The 14,583-nt window shown below is 41.9% G+C and overlaps 1 protein-coding gene across 3 annotated transcripts in view; it reads right to left on the minus strand.

The window, feature by feature from the left end:
• LOC144512638 (NGFI-A-binding protein 1-like) overlaps positions 1–14,236 on the minus strand; it is a 30,967-nt gene extending 16,731 nt beyond the window's left edge. The window contains exons 1-2 of one of the 3 annotated variants that reach the window (XM_078243467.1): positions 14,090–14,236; positions 11,857–11,912 (exon numbers count right to left, since the gene is read on the minus strand). In XM_078243467.1, the coding sequence (XP_078099593.1) occupies positions 11,857–11,875 (19 nt within the window). In that variant the 5' untranslated portion in view covers positions 11,876–11,912; positions 14,090–14,236. Of the gene's footprint in view, positions 1–5,810; positions 5,968–11,856; positions 11,913–14,089 lie in introns of those variants that run through there. The other 2 variants (XM_078243465.1, XM_078243466.1) reach the window with 2 other exon arrangements.
• Positions 14,237–14,583: the final 347 nt, after the last annotated feature.

Consider the following 14,583-nt stretch of genomic DNA (forward strand, 5'->3'; position numbering starts at 1 on the left):
ACTGTACATATTATTCTTGGCAGGCTCGTGACTGCAGTTTATCAGGCTTCAGCAGGTGCGCGAATGTGTTCAAGTTGATCAAGAATGCCAGGAGGAGAGGCTTGCAGTTTTTGGGAATAAATGGTTAAAAAGGTAGGAATTTTCACATATCTACATCCTTTCAGGCGTTTCAACTCGAAAATATTCACGTTTCATGTGTGGTGATAAAGACACAAAACGACACTCAGTAGGCGCATGGGTTAAAGATTCCATAGCTGCCTTTGTACAGGTCTCATTTTGTATTTCTTATACCTATCGTGATATACAACAAGGTTATCGCATATTTTCCTCATACCGTGCAGCCCTATGTTAGTCTATGTCCTCGAGGTTCCACTTCCGGGAATTGCTCCAGCGCCGCAGGAAATTCATGTCTTTTCGCCGATGTCCTGTCCCCTTCCTCTTTCTTTGTGTTGGCGTTCTAAACTATCTATAAGACTATCTGTCCAATCAGAGTTTTCTGTTGCACGACTAAAACAACCATTGAACGTACACATGTTCCATCAAAACGAGCTCCTTCCCGAGGCTATTTTGCAGCGGCACCGTGCGGAGCTTAGCACCGCCCAAGACAATTGTGATTGGTTTAAAGGAATGCCAATAAACCAGAGCACATTTTTCTCCCGTCCCGGAATTCTGTGTGGACTAGCCAGACCCCTTCCTCCGCTCCGCAGCGTGTGGGTGGTCTGGCAAAGCGAGACTAGCCCTATGTCTAAGTGTTTCTTCACAGATTCCACATTCGAAGAACCCCCATGTATTCAACTTTTCTGGATATGCTTGGCTGTCAGATTAAGATAACATAAGATAAGATAAGCCTTTATTGTCTCCTGTTGGAGAAATTCATCTTGGGCATTCGAGAGAAACAAAATGGCGACACATCGCGCATAAACACACAGTAAACATGCAGTTAACCTACATAGAAACATAATCATACATTATCTCATTCAATGCTTAATGAACATCTAATAACCCCCACACAATTAACCCCCCCCCCTTTCCCCACAATCACAGAAGAACAGAAGAGAACCCACAACATATCCTCCCCCTCGTCTTGCACTTCATTTTGATGATTGCACATTTCCTGTTAACTCATGTTGCGGTCAATAACTTCTGTATTGCACAATGCCCAATTGCCTAATACCAGATCAAATATAACATAGCATATACCCCATATAGATGTAAAAATATTGCACCAGTACCCTATCAGGCACGCACACACACACACACACGCACTCTTCGCTGTCGTCCACTCTCCAGCCTTACGAAGCACGGAAACACTCGGCTCTGCGTCAAATACTTGTCGCTTGCCACCTTAATAATTCGAGGAAAAGTCAAAAGTGGAGGCTTTGTTTTTTGACTCTTCCTATGTGCATGCGAGGCCCCTGCGGAGGCCCAGCTAACAGAGGAGTGGCAGTCAGCCGGCCCGGGGTTGCTGGGAGGACCACATGCCTCTCTCCACCCCTGCAGGATGTGTAGGTGGCGGGCTCGCCTCGCCCAGAATAGGCCCAGAGAGCCAGGCAGGCAAGCAGAGTCAGGAAAATGAAAAACCTCATACCTTGTAGGGCTGGGACCATAGATGTAATTTACTCCTCGGACCTTTTTAACACACTCATCGCTCATTCTCAGCGTTTTCCCTCGGTTTGTGGTAGACTCAGGTGCGCGTATTTCACATTAGTTTGAATTACTTAGCATTCACAAAACAACCTCTGGTACGCCTTCGTAACTTAGTTCTTTCATCCGTATCGATAACATCAACTGACGCTCTTTTCAAATGTCAGCTTTCCAACTTCTTTTTGTAGCTTTTAATCTCTTCTGATGCCAAAAAAAAACAAACATCCGCTGTGGCTGACCTTTAACCCGCAAAAGGTGCTCATGTATGAGAAAAGGAGTTTTGTTGAATGCCTCTAAAAACAGAAATATAGAATTACGACACAACCTGTTTAATACAAATAGAGTAAACCACGCGACGTACCGTTGAACAGAGGGAACGGAAATGAACGTGTGACTCAGCAGACCTGTAAACACACCCGGAACACAGTATAGATGGCAACTTACTGAAAAAAAAATAAATAATAATATATATATATATATATATATATATATATATATATATATATATATATATATTCAGTAAGATGTTTTCTTTCAACTAAGACAAAAAACTCAGAGTGTCTATCACGATGTGTCACAGCCTTTTGTGATGTGTTTATTGCGGCAGTTAAAATCACGATGACGATTTAAAAAAAAAAGAAAAAAAAGAAACAATATATTGTGCAGCCCTGAAGCAGATCCAGAAATCTGCTCATTGTTTTACCAGAGAGCAATTTTTTTCTGTTACTCAGTTTTTACTCAGAGGACAGGGGAGTGTAGCTCCGAGGAATCACAGTCCCTGTCGCCTCACTTCTCTTGGAGGAAACCGTGTGCTCGTTTTGGCGCTGACAGGCTCAGATTAATATTCTAAGTGTCTGACAACATTATGGAAAGGATTTCTAAGGAGGTCGACCTTTCTGTTAAAGAGTAAGATCCTTTTTCTAAACATGAAAATGTTACGCGAAATTGCGTTCGCTAAACCCACCAGACTCCATGTAAATAAACAGTCATTTTAGCGTCATAAAATACACTTCATTCAAAGTCGACAGAAACAAAATAAAACTATGAAAAGCCGTTTTGGGTCGTCTTTCCACTTTTCCAACCATCACAACTCTAGTTTTGGTTGAAATAAACACATAGTTTACCGATTTACATGTGAAATATATGTTGGCCCTATACACGCTAAAAGTATTGTTTTTTTAAATGGAGTCTGGGGGGTTTAGCGCTAGCGACTTTAGAACTGTTTCTGGTTAAAGAGAAAGGTCTCAAAGACTCTTTAAAAGTCTATTTCTGAAGGGATCCTTTCCATAATGTTGTCAGACACTTAGAATAATAATCTGAGTATGTCACTGGTTAAAAAAAAGCACTTTTAGTGGACCAAATTGACGCTGAACATTTCCCCCGTAGGGTTACATTGCAGCCCGGTCTGTGGCTACCGGTTACAACGTTCACGCTAAATACTGGACCAATGTCAGAGATTGTTGTTCCCATCAGTCACTTACACACAAACACACAAACACATAGGAACATAGTCTGGGTCCAGGTTAAAAAAAAACAGTAGTTACCCTTTAACTATTAGTAAAAAATAATATCATCATAGAATTTCAGAGTTTTTTTTAAATAACATTTTTTATATAATTTCATATGAATGAGGTTTATTGACCATGAATTCCAAGAATATGTGTAAAACTAGTGCCGGTAGTGGGAAGAAAGCGACAAACATACCAGATAAGAAAAGGAATCAATAAGCAGAATCATATTTGGGAAAATCTAAATGATATCTGTCACTCTGAATAGGACGAGAGTTAATATCTTGGGCAGGGTATTGGCACTGATCTCCCGAATTTGGGTTAATTATGACTTTAAAGTTCAGGATTCGAGTTGAAGAAAATACCAATATTGCATAATCTTCTCATAATTTATCTTGGGAATCTAACAAATACAACGGATGGTATACTCGGGTGGAAGTATTCAGATCCTTTACTTAAGTAAAAGTATCGATACTGCTCTGTGAAAATAGTCCGTTACAATTAAAAGTAATATCAGCAAATTGTATATATATTTAGACGCGCTTGGTCGGGACCTTTGGCCTCACTTTTTGACGCTCTGGGTCGGGATCTTTGGCCTCACTTTTTGACGCTCTGGGTCGGGATCTTTGGCCTCACTTTTTGACGCTCTGGGTCGGAACCTTTGGCCTCACTTTTTGACGCTCTGGGTCGGGACCTTTGGCCTCACTTTTTGACATTCTGGGTCGGGACCTTTGGTGTGACTTTTTGATGCGCTGGGTCGGGACTCTTGGCCTCACTTTTTGACGCTCTGGGTCGGAACCTTTGGCCTCACTTTTTGACACTCTGGGTCGGGACCTTTGGCCTCACTTTTTGACACTCTGGGTCGGGACCTTTGGTGTGACTTTTTGATGCGCTGACATGCGGCACAAGCACGGGACAGTTTTAGGAAAAGAATGTTACCTGAAGAACGTTGTATGGAACCACCATTATTTTGGGCAATTTGGTTGAAAGAAACCCTTGTCTCTGATATAAAAAAAAAAACTAACTTTGAAAACGGGTCAGACTTGAGCTGAGGACAACACAAGGGTTAGAAATTAAAGTTTTGATGCTTCTCTTTGACATAAATTATAGTAAATTGAATATATTTGTGTTTTGGACTGTTGGTCAGTATACAATGAGAAATATACATGTTTCACCTTGGGCTCTTTCAGAATATAATTCAAAATTATTTATGTTTTTTACGACAATTTATAGACAAAAGTAGCTGTTAGATGCAGCCCTAAAATACAACAAAGCAGCTAACAGAGGTTGCCACTCTTGTCATACTGAAAAAGGTGTTTTCTGCTGGGTTTTTTCACGCTAAAGCACAAATGTGTGAATTGAAGAACTATATTTGGCTGCAGCATGTGAACTCCTGCGTGTGTGTGTCCGAGACAAACCGTGTGTGCCTGGAGAATAAAGTAATCCCGCTGCAGCGCCACACTGTAGTTTCCGCAAACGGAACCTGCAGATTCATGTTTAGTTTAGGTTTAGTTCATTTGAAGAAGTAGTAGCTTTGACTAAGCTTTATCGTCAGTGTTTCAGTTCAACAGCCGTCTGCACAAACACTCTCAAGCATGATATCTTACTCCAGTTTTTTATCACAGCAGACGTGTGCGTGCGTGCGTGCATGCTTGCGTGTGTGTGTGTGTGTGAGTAGTAGGCGGCTGTGAATGGCAGGCTCTAATTGAGTCCTGCTTCACAAAAAGCGAGTTTGGCTTTTCACCTAGAGAAGTGAGGCACACACACACACACACACACAGATACACACACACACACGTGAGCTGCTGTGTAGTTTTCCAGGTCAAGTGCCACGCAGCAGACCAGGGCTTTCTAAAAGTGAGGGATACTTTCATTTCACTATGATTGGTGATTTATTAATGATTCAGGTGTGGAATAATGTAACGTTGCAACCATTAATGTCCCCCCCCCCCTGACTTCATACACGTGTCCCTTGAAATCATCTTAGCATCACATTTAGTATAATTATCGAGTGTAAATAAAAATAAATAAAAAAGCCCTACACAGCAGCTTCAAAAAAATATATAACATAAGTGACGCACAAGCTATTCACATCATAATCCCCTACAATATCCCGGTGATAACTATTTCATGTGACAATGACACAGTCAACTTTAAAATCCTATAATATTCCACATATTATTTCATCTCTCAGTTTTCCAATAGAGACTTTAAAGCATGTGTAGCCTATGCTGCTCAGTCATCTTGCAATGTAATGTTCCTACACAGAGTTTTACAGACATCCCATATAAATACTATTTAAGTAGGCTAGTTGTAGGCTACTTTTGCATTCGCCACTTGCACATTCTTCCCTTTTGTGTTTGTTTATCTGTGTGTTAGAATGGTTGTTCTTGCATTCCATCCTTTTCATTATGTCCTGTATATTCTCTGTGTGTGCTGCGCGTCTTGTATTTTGCTGCTGTAGCACTAACATTTCCCAATTTTGGGATCATTAAAGTCGATCTAATATAATCGAATCGAATGATACTTTGAAGCGTCTTCTACAATAGTCCTATAATAACTGGCACTTATATGTGGCGCTGTCTTTTGCAAAATAGAAAAATGAGTTAAGGATAAAAAGCAAAGTAGGCTAAGGATAAGAGGCGTTATTGTGCCTACCTGGTGAGTTTCGGCCCCCTTTTGGTCCGGTTCTCCGTCTTCTTGTCTTTCCCTGTTTATCAACACAGAGGCTGGCGTGTGGATTTGTGCAGAACAGGAAAGCCCGCACAGACGGAATCCCCCCAAGACAGCAAGGCGCGTAACATTCAAAAATACTCTTAAAATGAAAAATTATTTCCAGGACAAGAGTCAAAAGAGCGCGTGCTTGTCTGCGTGCTCCGACCAAGCGACACTCCTCTCCTCTTCCTCTCTTTCTGGAAACTTTTCTCTTTCTCCTGTCGTTGAACGAGCGAAGGAGAGAGAGAGAGAGAGAGAGAGAGAGAGAGAGAGAGAGAAAGCGCGGAATATCAGTGAAAAAGAAAGCCCTTCGTGCGTCTTTTAGTGCGTCCTTTTCCTCCAAGTGTGCGTTCGTGTGTGTGTGTGTGTGTGTGTGTGTGTGTGAGAGTGTTTTGAGTCCTCTCGCAGCGTCTCTCTCCACTCCCCTGCACTATTCACCACCGTCAAACCCACACGCAGGCACACGTACACACACGCACTTCCGGCTAGCGTAACAAAAAATAAAAGCCGTGGTGATGCGCATTAAAATAGAAATGGATAGATAGATAGATAGATAGATAGATAGATAGATAGATGGACTTTGTTAATCCCAAATTGGGAAGTTTCTCTGTTACGGCAGCGAGTTACAAGGACATACACACATACTTACTCACACACATACAGAAAATGCAAGAAATATACTAGAAATAAAATTTAAATAGCAAAGATAAAAATGCATAGATAAAAATGCCAGAACTACCGAAGGGAAAAAAAAACCGTATATATAAACTTGTACATAGAATGTACATGTATATACAAGTGTAGAATAAAATGTACAGCCTACATAGATACATAGTATATGTGTATGTATGTATATATATATAATAAAAACTTAAAAAAATAAAAGTTTATGCAAAAGATTATATCCTCAAAATAAAAAAAATATAGAATAATGACAAATACACTCAAATACACATCACAATCTCCCATCTTCCCCCCCATGAAAAGGAACATTTGTTTGTACCGAAGTTTGACAGGAAAGGAGTAGGAAGACGTCAAAAAAACTTATCTGGTCTTACCCTACTTTGGTAAAACTGTATTGATGGCCTATTCCAATTATTGTGTCCAACAAGGATATTTACTTTAATACTTTAAGTACTGTTACTAGGCTACGTTTGTACCTTAACTTGAATGTAAGACTTTTTACTTCTACAACAAACCTGTTAGTTCAGATGCTTTTACTTTGACAGCGTTTCCTGTCTCTGCCACGTTCTAACCGCGGAAAGCTTCACGCCGGGCAGCAGAATACAGTGGGATATTCCGCGCGGTTGCCACAGAGCCTCTCTCTCTCTCTCTCTCTCTCTCTCTCTCTCTCTCTCTCTCTCTCTCTCTCGCTCTCTCTCTCTCTCTCTCGCTCTCTCTCTCTCTCTGTGTCTCTCTCTCTCTCTCTCTCTCTCTCTCTCTCTCTCTCTCTCTCTCTCTCTCAGTCTCTCTCTCTCTCTGTCTCTCTCTCTCTCTCTCTCTCTCTCTCTCTCTCGCCCACGCTGCTCCCTGCGTGACGCAAATCCGCGCGTGGGCGGACACACGGGGCGTGGGAGGCTTTCTGCACGGAATACCAAACACAGGCAGGTTCAACACCCACAGAGACACAGAGAGACGCAGCAGTTTGCACACTCCATGTTCTCAAACTAAATTAATGTGATGAAGACTATTTCGTGATTTGCATCTTTCCTGAACTGTAAATATATTGTCAGAACCGATAATCAATAGATAATAGAAATGATCACCAGGCAGTTGAACATCCTGCATTGGGTTTGAAAAACTGTTCTTTATAATTAAGGGCGCCTGTAAAATGTCTTTTAAATTGAGTTCATAGCCTATGTATATTTTTAGCTTGACTTTTTTATTGGATTTTCAGTATATCACAATTGTGCACGGTCACAACATTAACAAGTGTGAATTAAGTAGAGGTCAAATACAAAACCAACCAAAAAGACAACAGAGACTGTGAGAAAAACGTAATGTGCCACAAAAAATAAAAAATATACATGCCAACGCATTCTCATTAAACGGGTTCGTTACAAAAATGTACGCACACCAACTCGTATGATATCCTGCGATACTAGTACCGCCGGCTGGTCACGAGACTACCGAGCTCCGTGAGGCGACGGTGCCGGTTGAGTTTAGCCGACAAAAAGTGAGCGTCACAATCTGAATGCTGTCTGAATGAAGAAACGTCAATTCACTTGAGCTAGCGAGCTCGAGCTAGCTAACTAGTTGGCGTTAGCTAACGTCAGCTGGCGAGCTCAGGCTAGCTCGATTAGCTAACGCGAGCAATTGTATTAACTGCCCTAACAACGTTAGGAAATCATGAAAATTTTAAAGATTACATGACGACATATCGTTATGAAATCCTTATTTATTTTGTTAAAAGTTAAGAATTCAGATTTGTTTGTCAGTACCATAGCAACGCTAACTTCCGCTCGGATTGTCGGATAGGAACCCTCTGTTGCCTGTCGTACGAGTTCAATTTTTTTAACGCATCCGGATGACCAACGGACACGTTTTTTTCCCCGCACCGCACTCGTTTGGACCCATTCGCATGCGGTCTGCGAATCTCCATAGGAAATGAATGACTTCTGGTCGTTTCCCAGACGTATCTACTGTGCCAATGTGAAGGCGGCGTTAGGGTTAAGGGTAAGGGTAAGGGTTAAGTAACACTCCCGAGGAACGAACACGCGTTTCCTGGGTGAAAGTCATTGAAAGCCCTGTGTTTTCAACAGCAATAAATACGTTAAATATATACAAATTACAGTGCCTTACTTTTCAAATCTATATGTACGAATGGTTTATGAGAACATCCTGAATATACATGTTACAAGTAGCTGCCTTATCCTCAAATGAGTACAAGTTGTGAGCGTCCACTTCCGCCATCTTTTTGCGTACAAATCTTGCCCTCAAACCCAACACATGTACATGTTCTTTGTGTAAAATGTGTGTATGGGTAAGTTTTTAGTAGTGGTACATTTTCTATCTATAAGTCTTGCACGGATCAGGCTGTCCGTGAATTGCGTTCGCTAAAGCCACCAGACTCCATGTAAATAAACAGTAATTTTAGCATCGTAAAATACATTTCATTCAAAGTCGACAGAAACTAAAAAACTATGAAAAGCTGTTTTTGGGTCATCTTTCTACTTTTCCAACCATCACAACTCTAGTTTTGGTGGAAACATAACACATAGTTTACTGATTTACATGTGAAATATATGTTGGCTCTATACACGCTAAAAGTATTGCTTTTTTAAATGGAGTCTGGTAGGTTTAGCGCTATTTCTGGTTAAACAGAAAGGTCTCAAAGAGGTTTTAAAAAAGGCTTATCTCTGCAGTTTTTAAATGTCCTAGGGCGTAATCTACTTTAGATTTCACTTCGTCTTCTTAGTTTATTCATTTCAAGGGATTTGTTTTCCATTTATTTCGTTATTTTGATGTGGAAATCTTTGTTATTTTTGTCATTTAAGATAAAGTACAATTACAGTTAAAGGAATATTTTGTCCTTTGTCTAGCGCTCTGTACATTTGTACTGCGCGTTGAGTGTATCGTTACATCCCTAATATGCACTGAGCTCAAAGATCCACTTATCAGCTTTTCCGGCCTTTCAACTGCATCTCATGATCTTCTTCGTGTGTCACATAGGGGATTACAAAAAAGCAGTACGTCACAGACTGATACCTATACGAGTAGGTTTTAGCCCTGTGTGAGTGAAGTTGAGTGCCACACAAGTGCGTCAATGAGACAGGGAAGCATGCAAATGTTCAATTCAGATTTCGGTAGTGTGACAGGGCATGCAAATGGTTTCTAACACAGGGGAGTGGGTAGCAGGAAACCCTCTGTGCAGTGTGTGTGTGTGTGTGTGTGTGTGTGTGTGTGTGTGCGTGTGTGTGTGTGTGTGTGTTTCTCTCATTAAACTGTTAAGTGTTTATCATCATGTGCACTACCGAAGAACAGGGCTGTACAATTTAGGATTATTTTCCACGTTACGTTTTTTGCAGGTGAACAGTAACTGCGAGAAACTTTAATATTTGCACGTAAGCCCACGTGAAGCCCTCAGCTCTCGAATCAAATCTCCACACGGTCGCTTTCAGAGCCTGATTCATTATCAATGAGCTATTTTGGGGAATTAGGCCAGTCCCCACCCCCAAACACCACCCCCAAATGTCACACCCCGAACACAGCAGCCAAAGTATGAAATAAAACAATTTACACTCAACGCTGCAGCTCCTTTTATGTGTCTTCAAAAGCCCAAATGATGAGAAAACTAGTATTTGTACTGTGTGTGTGTGTGTGTGTGTGTGTGTGTGTGTGTGTGTGTGTGGGTGGACGGGTTAGGACTGCTTGCTTTTCAGATCCTCTAATTAATTTCAGAAGGAAACTAAAACAAATATCAAAGCAAAACTGCCGATTATGCTGGAATATAAACTCACCGATAAACAAAAAATTTGGTATTGGTATGGGTTTTTTTTTGGCACATTTTTATCTTGGTATAACACACAGGGTTATTATAGAATAGGGTGTCAAAATAACTAAAAGTGATACTAAGGTGACTTATAAAGTCACATAAATCCTTTTATGGCAACTATAACAATACTACAGACACTATATGATATCAAATACTTTAAAGAAATAGTTACACATTATGGGAACTATACTCATTCACTGTTTTGCTGAGAGTTGGATGAGTAGATCGATACCAATCTCATTTCTGTACGATGAATATGACGCTACCGCTGGCAGCAGGTTAGCTTAGCTTAGCACAAAGATTGGAAACTATAGGGAAGCAGCTAGCACGGCCTGACACAACTTGGCTCGATGGTGTTTTAAGCCCCCAACGTCGACTTCAAGGCAACGCTGCGACCGCCGACTTCAAGGCACCTAACCTTAACCATTGCCTAATCCTAGTGCCTTCCAGGCAGCGCTGCCTGGAAGACGACATTGGGGGCTTAAAACACCAAACAACCACAACTTCAGTTTCTATATAAATAAACCAAAACAAGATCAAACGTGATAAAAACGTGACATTCAGGGGAGCCTGTAGGAAGACTTTGTAGCCCGTTATTGTATATACGGAGCATTGACAACTTTGTAAGTGTACAGACAGATAGATTATAAAGACAGTACCGTTCACGTATACATGCGCTGACGTGCGCCGTGCAACCACTAACCAGTAACATAGCTCAAACACGGCGAATGCTTCGGTTTGCATGTAGGGACCCTCATTATGCTACCGTGGAAGTGTGGTGCCATTTTGAGCTTTGTTAGTGGTGTAGTTTACTTCAGTCGTGCCCCGACGACTAGCGTTATAAGCTAATTAGCGGTTTGCGCTGAAACTGGTCACGTTCGATTAGCATGAATACAGATCGCAGAGAACGGTCGACTCGGGACACGTGTTATTAACCCCTAGGTTCGTTGTGCGCCGCATTTGTCCTTTAAATCTGTAGCATGAGTTCTTTAAAGTAGACTGCAAATAGTCAAAATCCTCCACGATTTGCACATTCATTTTAATAAAGCCCACGTCCTGATGGGTTTAGTGTGTGGCTCCAAGAGGCTTTTTTTTTTGTACGTTTGGACACGATACATATGCATTACAAATCTTTCCGAATTCAAAGGAGGCGTTTTCAGAAAGTTGATGGAGGTGGTTTTCTTACAAAAAAGCTGCACTGTTAGTGCACACGTGCAGTAGATATGTTCGCATGAGAATCCAGTTTCCACAGTACAACAGATCATGTCATACGGTTGAAAGCTCAGGAAACAGTTGATAAGGGCAGCCTGAGTTGAGATCATCTTCGTCACACTACATGTTTCTCAAAGTCAAGGACATAGTTTCGTGCTAATACCTATGATGTGTTATCCAAACGCAGGTAGGCAGGGAGGATTCCAGGCCGCCCACCTTCAGCCTCTAAATCCGCGTCTGGCTGGCCGTGTGTGTGTGTGTGTGTTATTATGCAGATATGACCTTCTAACGGCGTTCCCATGGATCAGCCTCCGAGCAGACGGGGATCAAATTAGATTCTGAAAGAAATGGAGAGGAGAAGGAATATCAGCTCCGTATCTCTCTCTTATGAACTCCCTCCTCACCCACTTCCCTCCTCCCTCACCTTTACACACACACACACACACACACACACACACACACACACACACACACACACACACACACATTGCACTCAATATCTAACAACAACCAAACAAGAACAAATTAAAGCGAGAGTGCCGGCAGGAAATAGGATGTCCACCCACGCTGCGAGGTAGGTCGACACCCAGGCTGCCTGTTTCCACAAGTCCCAGTTTCCCTCTTTGCCTAATTTTACGGCACTGCCTTGTTTCTTTAAAGCCTCCTCTCTCCATGGAAGGGTTTTATTGGCATGATTGCTTTTGCAGAAGACAAAAGTCACCGCAGGTTTATCAGGCAAAGTTGTGAAGTTGTGCTAAAAGGGACTCACCTTTTCCACCTTAAAGGACTGAATTGTAACCATTTTGGTGATCCGCCAGATGATTTTTCATTGGCAGGCATTGGGTCAACCCTTTTTTTTTTTAACGTGTTCATTCCCGTCAGCCTCAGCTGTACTTTGTGTTTACCGCGAATTCGCTAACGCTAGCATGTGGAGTGGACGGAGATGTGCGTTCGTTGACACTTTCTCGAGCAGATTTGGTTCAAATTTGCGCTAAATGTGGATGGAAATTCTGGATACAAATCAAACCACCACGCGCGTGAAACAAACGCGAAAGAATTTCAACGTACTGACGTGAACGGACTCACTACCGATGTCGTAAAGTACTGACGCTTGGTCAGTGTCTCAGCGTCAGATACCGACGCAAAAATCACCTTTTAGCGTCTGTATGGAACGCCGACACATTCTCACTCTTCCATCGTGTAAAATACGGACACTTGGTCATGTGCCTTTGGTGTTAGTTATTCACGCTGAAAGTGCGTCCTTTGGCGTTTGTTATTCAAGTCTCCTTTAGCGTCGGGACTCTTGACGTCCCTTTTGACGCTCGAACGTGGCGCTGTACACTGTAGCATACACGTACAGTGGATATGTTTGCATAAGAATCCAGTTGCCATAGTACAACAGATCATCATCGTCATACGGTTGAAAGCGAAACGTCTCCTTTAGTGTCGGGACTCTTGACGTCCCTTTTGACGCTCTGGGTCGGGACGTACTGACTGAGATGCGGCACAAGAACGGGACACTCAGGTTTAGGAAAAGATGGTGGGTGGGGAGCAGCAGCTCGAACGCGGCGCTGTAAGATGACGTAGTATGAAGAGAGACAACGGTAGAGAGTAGTATGGAAGACCAAAAATCCACGTAGGGAGGAAGGTTGGGGTGGTGGATGGGTCAAACAACACAGGACTTTCACCCAGGAGACCGGGGTTCACGTCCCGTTCTTGTCCTGCATGTCACTGAAATGTAATTTTGTAACCCCACCCACCATCTTTCCCTAAGTTAAGAGTTAAAAAGTGAAACTAATGAGACTTTTTGCATCAATAACAAATGCCAAAGGCACCGACGCGACGGGAGTGTTGCGATGGACGGGACGACGACAAGAGGGAGCGATAACAAGATGAAATGCCTTGAAAAGACGCTTTATTTCAAGCGCTGTTAGAAGATCAATTGCGGGCAGCACCGTGCTGAAATAAACGGCCAAACTGAACCACTTGAAACACTTTCATTGCGCGCACGTCTTCTCTACGTGTCGTTGAGATGTTTGTGGGCGTTACCCATAACCAGTGGCGAAAGAAGTATTCAGATCCTTAACTTCAGTAAAAGTACTAATACCACAAGTTAAAGTCCTGCATTGAAAATATTACTTCAGTAAAAGTCTGTAAGTATCATCAGGAAAATGTACTTTAAGTATCAAAAGTAAAAGTACTCGATTCAGAACTCTCCTCCCATTGTAGAAAGTGTAAAGGATCCAACCAGTTGTGTGTTTAATGGTCTAATTTAAAAATTTCAGCTGGACTTGTAGGCCGTTATATTGTTGGCTAGTTTCATTTAGAATAAAACATCAGATTTTATAAACTACATGTGTTCTGTGTGCAGTAATCTTAACGTGTAAAGTAACTAAAGCTGTAACAGATGAATGTAGTGGAGTAAAAAAAGTACAATATTTCTCTCTGGAATGTAGCGGAGTAGAAGTAGAAAGTGGCATGAAAAGAAAAAAGACTCAAGTAAAGTAACAAGTACCTCAACATTTGCTACTTAAGCACAGCACTGGAGTACACGTACTTAGTTACATTCCACCGCTGCCCATAACACCCTTTTCCACGAAGTTTCGCAAAGTTGTATCTCTGTATCTCCCCCCCCCAAAAAAAAACTCCCTTCAATTTAGTCCTAAAAACATTAAAAAAACCGCAGAGAGCAAGAGGTACAAGGTTTTCACACGGCAGCAGCAATCTGCTTTCAAGTCGTCCTGTCAATCATTTCCCAAAGAGTAGGCGTCACTTCGTCTTTTCTCTCTCTCTCTCTCTCTCTCTCTCTCTGCTTCCTCCCCCCCTTACCCCACACAGAAACCTTCCAAACGGTGGAGCTGTACTGTATCTCATTTGGCAAGGAGCCGCTTCAGATTTCACTTTTCACGAGACGCCTGTTCGTTTAATTTCTGCATTTCTCTCTCTCTCTTTTTTTTTTTCCTCTTTCTTCTATTTCTTCTTCTCATTTTTCTTTTCTCCCCGCAACTT

Source organism: Sander vitreus, chromosome 24 (genome assembly GCF_031162955.1).
Source record: "Sander vitreus isolate 19-12246 chromosome 24, sanVit1, whole genome shotgun sequence".
Classification (NCBI taxonomy): domain Eukaryota; kingdom Metazoa; phylum Chordata; class Actinopteri; order Perciformes; family Percidae; genus Sander; species Sander vitreus.